A 6,968-nucleotide genomic window follows, 5' to 3' on the forward strand; every position below is an offset into this window, starting at 1 on the left:
TTCCGACATTTGTGGCTACGTGAAATGCAACAACAACAACAACAACAACAACAACAACAACCCAGTATAATCCCACTTAGTGGGGTCTGGGGAGGGTAGTGTGTACGCAGACCTTACCCCTACCCTAGAGTAGAGAGACTGTTTCCAAATAGACCACCGGCATCCTTCCCTCCAAGAACTTCCCACCTTGTTCTTGGGGAGACTCGAACTCACAACCTCTCAGTTGGAAGTGGGGGTTGTTTACCATCGGAACAACCCCTCTTATCTAGCTATGTTATGTTCAAACCTTGGAAAAGTTGAGTAAGCATCTTAATTAGAATAAAATAATCTCGTAAACAACCTCAAGCTTGTTTAAAATTGAGGTATAATTTATTATTATTTGTAGTCATAAAAAATGAAACATGCATGAAAGATGATTCATGTGCTTTTGGTGTTTGGAATTAGTACTAATTTAGGGAAAGAAAAGAAAAAGGAGTTCAGACCAGTAACTTTTTACTGCACTACTAACTTATGTTACTGAAATTTGACTCAGTAAAAGTCAAAATATAGTACAACTTTTTAACATTAACAATTACCTTTCCCATCAAATAGATAAATGTCTCCTTCTATCAACCTCCATTATTTTCGACAGTGGCAAAATGGTAAATAAGCCTAATCCTCAAGCCTACTTTCCAAAACCAGAGTGGTGGTTGTAACCAAAACTCCCAAAAACTTTTCGGACGAAACAAATCCGAATTTTCCAATTTCCAAACCCTGATTTCTCTCTCTGTCTTAAAATTTTATTTGCAAATTCAGTTTTGAATTTTTTCAGAGCAAATTATTTATTGCGATTAACGTGTTAAATTCAAAAAATTTCAATTGAGTAATAGCTATGTCGCTGAGGCCGAATTCGAGAACGGAGGCTCGCCGGAGCCGGTACAAAGTCGCCGTCGACGCAGAGGAAGGTCGACGAAGAAGAGAAGATAACATGGTGGAGATCCGGAAGAATAAAAGAGAAGAAAGTTTGCTGAAGAAGCGTCGGGAAGGTCTACTACAAGCTCAGCAATTCTCCAGTACTGCAGCCGCCGTCTCTCAGCTCGATAAGAAGGTATCGATTTCACATAATCCGATCGGATTTAACTGTTAATTATTAATTTTGAATTGAGATTGCGATTAATAATTACTCGGTGTTCATCGTTTCTAGCTTAATTGAGTTACTTGTGATTTTCTTTTGTTAATTGTTTGTAGCATTCAGTTTTTAGTTTAATTTATTCAAATCGGATTCAATAGTTTATTTGAATTTGAAGTGCGATCAGTACCGAAGAAGTGTTACTACTTCGAGCTTACTACGCTACGTGTAATGTCTTACTTGTATTTTAATTAATAATTTTGAATTGAAACTGCGATTAATAATTACTCGGTATTCATTGTTTCGAGCTTAATTATTTGCTTGTAATTTTCTTGGTAATATTTGTAGCATTCAGTTTTTAGCTTAATTTGTTCATGTCGGATTCAATTGATTAGTTTGAATTTCAAGGGCGATCAGTACCCACAAAGTGTTACCACTCCAAGCTTTACTCGGCTACTTATATTTAAAAATTAGTAATTACTTGCTTCATTCCTTACTTAGCTTCACATTTCGTCAGTTGTTTATTTGAATTGCAATTTGGGATCAATATGATGAAGTGTTATTATTTCCAGCTTACTCGGCTTGGTTGTTATTTTTTATTGATTACTTGCTTCATTTAGTTCTTAGCTTCGGGTATTAATATCGGATTTTCAATTGTTTATTTGAATTCAAGTGCGATCATTACTGACTCCTGTTTCAGTACTCATGCCTTTGATATAATGCAACTTCTTATTTTTTGTTAATTAGTCTCAGCGATGGGATAATTGACTTATTTTAAATTATTAGGTATGATAATTTGAGGAGTATAAATATATAGTCTTCTTTGTAGCTCCCTCTTCCAGAACAAATATCACTATTTGGAGAGTCAAAGATTTACCCCTTCCGTCCCAATTTATGTGATGTAATCTGATTTCTTTAAGAAAGAAAAACCTGTGAAACTTGTGGTCTAAAACAAGCCGTGGCTATAAATCATTAAGGATAAAATAGGAAGTTTAAAGTTTATTGTTTCTAAACATGAAAAAGTGCCATTTTTTTTGGGACAAACTAAAACAGAAAGAGTGCCACATAAAATAGGACAGAAGGAGCATTTGATTTTACAAGTATATATAAAGTACTATAATTTATAGTAGTTTTTAAGTATGGATATTTATTCAAGAAAATGAAGAAATCGATGATCAAATTTACACTGAAAAGGCGATGAGCTGATCCTCGTGGTTCAAATACAGCCATTCTTATTGGGATGGAGGTGTATTTTTTTTAGCTAAAGCCAATGTCATGCAGCTCTGCTAACGAAGTTATCTAATTTGATTTTATTGGTTAATAACCTTTCAGCTGGAGAATCTTCCTGATATGATTTCCGGGGTATGGTCAGATGACAGCAGCATGCAACTTGAATGTACTACACAGTTCCGGAAACTGCTTTCAATTGGTCAGCTGCTTTATATTATTTTTTGACTGTATTTCTATTTGATCACGTTGACAAAGAATGTTTCTCCTCCTGGTATCTCTGTTGCTTAATTGGTATTGCCTTCGGTTATGGTTGTGTTAGCAGAACGCAATCCTCCTATAGAGGAAGTGATACAGTCTGGAGTAGTCCCTCGTTTTGTTGAATTTCTTGCTAGAGAGGACTATCCTCAACTGCAGGTTTGTACTGAATTTATTGTTTTCTTTTTTTGTCGTTTATCTTCATTTCTAGTGTTTACATCTTCTTTGGTGTCCTATGATCTAGTTTGAGGCAGCATGGGCTCTTACAAATATTGCATCTGGTACATCAGAAAACACTAAAGTTGTGATTGATTATGGTTCTGTTCCAATTTTCGTCAGACTTCTAAGTTCACCAAGCGATGATGTCCGTGAACAGGTAAAAACTTTCAAATATAAGAGGGCTAGGGTTTCATGTTTCTTTTTATAAATGTCATGATATTATGTCAATGAAACACCAGCTTTGCCAATTTATTTCTTAGAAGTTCTTTTATGTTGATGTTTTCATTTTTATAGGCAGTTTGGGCTTTGGGAAATATTGCTGGTGACTCACCCAAGTATCGTGACCTTGTGCTTGGCCATGGAGCCTTAGCGCCATTGCTGGCACAATTCAATGAGCATGCAAAGCTATCTATGTTGAGAAATGCTACCTGGACATTGTCAAACTTTTGTAGGGGCAAGCCTCAGCCGCAGTTCGAGCAGGTTGGACTCAAAAAAGAAAAGAAGTTTGTTTTAATATTTTCAGATTTTTATTATTAAAGGTTGTTCCTTTTGAAATTCATTGCTCAGACAAAAGCGGCACTCCCCACTCTTGCTCGACTTATCCACTCAAATGATGAAGAAGTCCTGACAGATGCATGCTGGGCTCTATCATATCTTTCTGATGGAACTAATGACAAAATCCAGGCTGTTATTGAAGCTGGAGTGTGTCCCCGCCTTGTTGAGCTGCTACTGTGAGTCATAGATCTTACTTTTTTGGGGTTTGTTTCGGGCTTTCGTTGGGCCAAAATCATATCTTCTGATGCTCTGCATTGTCTTCATCTTCTTTTTGTGTGTAGTCATTCTTCGCCATCTGTTCTCATTCCTGCCCTGCGCACTGTTGGTAATATTGTCACTGGAGACGATATCCAAACTCAGGTATTATTATCCTCCCATGGGAAATACATATAAATTTCTCTGCTTTTCCCAATTCTTCATGTTTGAAATTTTGTAGTTTTTCCTTTTCTGGTTCTTAAGTGAGTCTCTGTGAAAACATGAATTCTCAAAATCTAATCCATCAGTATGTCAGATGTCTAGTTTTTTTCTTTTGGGTAAATTATTGCACAGTAGACAAAAAAATATGATTGAATCTGGCTTTGATCCATGATAATTCAATATTTGGAATAATTTTGATAGTCAACTATGTTTCAATATCAAAGAGAAGATGATATTTAATATTGGACTAGTCAATTGGCTGCATGACTTAGTTGTCAGGCATTTTTGTGCCATGTTTAGGAGAGGTTGCTAATTAAAATCTTTGCTAATTCATTCGTGTACTTCAGTTTTCACATTTGCCTACTTGGATAGGGGCTTTATGGTGTGTTTCTGTTATGATCATTGCTAGAATAAAGCCTCATCTGCTTCGCTGCCAACAGGAGTAGTATTGTACCACATCGTTCTGTTTTGAACCTTTTTGCTCTCTCAGGAACTTCATTTGTTCACTCAAGTGATTTGTTGTAATTGAGCGTGTAGGAGGAGGAAATAGGGTAGAGATGAGAGTTTCTAGATTTTGAAACAAAAGGAGAGCGAAAATTGAGTAAACTTCTCCTGTAATCCTTTTATTCTCCTACCAAGGTGGGGAAGCTCTGAAAGGTATATTGTAAGGCAAGAGGTATCATTTTATTTGCACATTGTGAAGGTTCAATGCCCTCTTTGGGTTCTGCGCCTGCTCACCTCTCATATTTGCTGCCTCTTCCATTTTCAAACGTGGTGGAAAGTGGAAAATTAAATGAACAAAAATTCAATTTTTTTTGTTTATTAAAGCAAAGGATGTCTTGCCTAATTTAAAAGTTTGATTCTTTCTCTGGGGACACTGATGAACTCACTCTGAATTTTAGGTTATAATTGACCATCATGCTCTTCCTTGCCTTCTTAACTTGTTGACACAAAATTACAAAAAAAGCATTAAAAAGGAAGCTTGCTGGACAATCTCGAACATTACAGCTGGTAGTCGAAATCAAATTCAGGTATGGTGTATTGGGACATATATGTGCTTCTTTAATCACTTTACAGATAAGTGAAAATAAGTGAGAGAAAGAGAACTTTTTCAATGTGATTCAGTAATGTATAATGATACCTAAAGAGGTTTTAATTGAAATAGGCTGTGATTGAGGCTGGCATTATTGCCCCTCTTGTCCATCTGCTACAAAATGCTGAATTTGAGATAAAGAAAGAGGCTGCTTGGGCAATTTCAAATGCTACATCCGGTGGAAATCACGATCAGATCAAGTATAGTTCCTTTTAAAAAGTTCAGTTTCGTTCAATTAACCTTATATCTAGTTTCAAGCTCATATGTAAATTTTTTTCTAGGTTCTTGGTGAGCCAAGGATGTATAAAGCCATTGTGCGATCTGCTGGTTTGTCCTGACCCAAGAATAGTCACAGTCTGCTTGGAAGGGCTTGAGAATATTCTGAAGATTGGGGAAGCTGATAAGGATCTAGGTAACACAGAAGGCGTGAATGTTTATGCCCAATTGATCGACGAGGCTGAAGGTCTAGAGAAGATTGAAAACCTCCAGAGCCATGACAACACTGAAATCTATGAGAAGGCAGTGAAGATCCTCGAAACTTATTGGTTGGAAGAGGACGATGAGCAGCTTCCATCAGCTGATGCTCAACATTCTGGATTCAACTTTGGAGGGGGTGATCTACCTCTTCCATCAGGAGGATTCAACTTCAGTTCATGAGGTATGTTATTGTTCCCCTTTTTATGATTACTTCTTATCTGCTGACAATTGTTGCCTTTAAGAGTTTTGTTCTTTTGGCATCTGTATTATGGTGTGAAATATTTAGTGTTAGAATGAACTGGACCTGGAAAGAGCAAAATGGATAAGAGGATTCGGTCAGCCAACCTACTGATTTGGGATTGAGCAGCAGTTGATTGATTGATCTGTATCATGGTGTAAAAATAGTAGCCTTGCCTTTGATTGAACCAACTAATGGAACGTATAGCAGTTAAAACTTCTTCTTAATCTGTATCTTTGCTATGAATCTTTCCAGGCTCGGCCAGCAGGTCAGTTGGTGGTTTCAGATTGGACACAGCATCCTCTTTCATCCAGGTTAACTTATTCCTGAAGGGATGTTATCAAAATTGTTTGTTTCTCAAAGGCTGGCATGGAGAAACGGATGGAAAACGAGAATACTGTTTGAAAAATGTGTAGAGTCGTCTTTTTCTTTTTATTCCTTGTATTTTTAATTAATTTTTTTGGGGGGAGGGGGGGGGGTGTTGGGGGGGTCGGATTTTACCATATATTTTTGCTTCTGCTTTTTGAGTGAGCTTCTGTTGTATTAGTTACCTTCTTCCCCTAGATATATCGGTGGTGGTGGAATATGCATATTTATATAGTATATGTTATTGTCCTTGTGAATGTACAAGTCATACCTGGGATTCCCATTAGAAAATATTTCCTTCATGGACTCATTCAGGAGATGCCGGGCAGTATATTGTTTGTAATAAATATTACATATACGAGTTTGATGTCTTAGCGAACAGCAAAAACATACTTGTTTCCATTTGCTTTTTATCCTAGTATTTTGCACTATCATTTGCTTTTCTGGATTTGGTTGGATTGTCCCTGCACTTGAAATTGTTTTTTTTGTCAATCTGCTGGAATGTTAAATTCCTTTATGTGTTTGATCGAATTAACCATGCACTTGAAAACTGGTTTTTTTTTGGGGTCAATCTGCTGTAATGTTAAATTCCTTTTCTGGGTTTGCTGGTATTGTGCCTGCACTTGAAACTGGTTTGTTTTTGTCAATCGGCTGGAGTGTTATTTTGGAGATTAGTTTAGTGCCTTTGTTTTTGTCCTTGGTCAAAGGAATTGATTGGTTTGGTATATCTTTGTCTCCTGTTTAACATTGGTTCGCAAGACATGTACTTCCTCCGGTCCACAATAAGTGATCAATTTGTTTTTTTTTATTTTGGTCCAAAATAAGTGTCCATTTGTATAATCAAGAAAAAATTTATTTTGTTTTTTTTAAATTACCCTTATGTACGTATTCCTAAAAAATCATTTATTCCTCACATTTGAGAAGAGAAATAAGTGCTAGTATAACTATGGTGTAACATTTAATGAAGGGTAATTTAGTCACAATAACTATTTTCGTCTAGAATTTAGTAT

At 36.3% G+C, this 6,968-nt stretch overlaps 1 protein-coding gene across 2 annotated transcripts; it reads left to right on the plus strand.

The window, feature by feature from the left end:
- The first annotated feature begins 707 nt into the window (after positions 1-707).
- Positions 708-6,389, plus strand: LOC107792893 (importin subunit alpha). 2 transcript variants are annotated; one of them, XM_075249034.1, is made up of 11 exons: positions 708-1,087; positions 2,441-2,537; positions 2,658-2,752; positions 2,838-2,969; positions 3,107-3,292; positions 3,380-3,543; positions 3,649-3,727; positions 4,687-4,815; positions 4,950-5,077; positions 5,159-5,535; positions 5,848-6,389. In XM_075249034.1, exons 1-10 carry the CDS (start codon positions 872-874, stop codon positions 5,532-5,534), a joined length of 1,602 nt encoding a protein of 533 aa, XP_075105135.1. In that variant the 5' UTR covers positions 708-871; the 3' UTR covers position 5,535; positions 5,848-6,389. The 2 variants fall into 2 exon arrangements, with proteins under 2 accessions (XP_075105135.1, XP_016470636.2); XM_016615150.2 differs by having other exon boundaries at positions 2,661-2,752.
- The last annotated feature ends 579 nt before the right edge of the window (positions 6,390-6,968 follow it).

This window comes from Nicotiana tabacum, chromosome 3 (assembly GCF_000715075.1).
Source record: "Nicotiana tabacum cultivar K326 chromosome 3, ASM71507v2, whole genome shotgun sequence".
NCBI lineage: Eukaryota > Viridiplantae > Streptophyta > Magnoliopsida > Solanales > Solanaceae > Nicotiana > Nicotiana tabacum.

Bases quoted from the DNA above. Each gene is read 5' to 3' on its own strand.
- LOC107792893 (XM_075249034.1), top strand. From the start codon at position 872: ATGTCGCTGAGGCCGAATTCGAGAACGGAGGCTCGCCGGAGCCGGTAC. The intron at 2,753-2,837 runs GTTTGTACTGAA...CCTATGATCTAG, and splicing joins AGGACTATCCTCAACTGCAG to TTTGAGGCAGCATGGGCTCT. The intron at 3,544-3,648 runs GTGAGTCATAGA...TTTTGTGTGTAG, and splicing joins CGCCTTGTTGAGCTGCTACT to TCATTCTTCGCCATCTGTTC.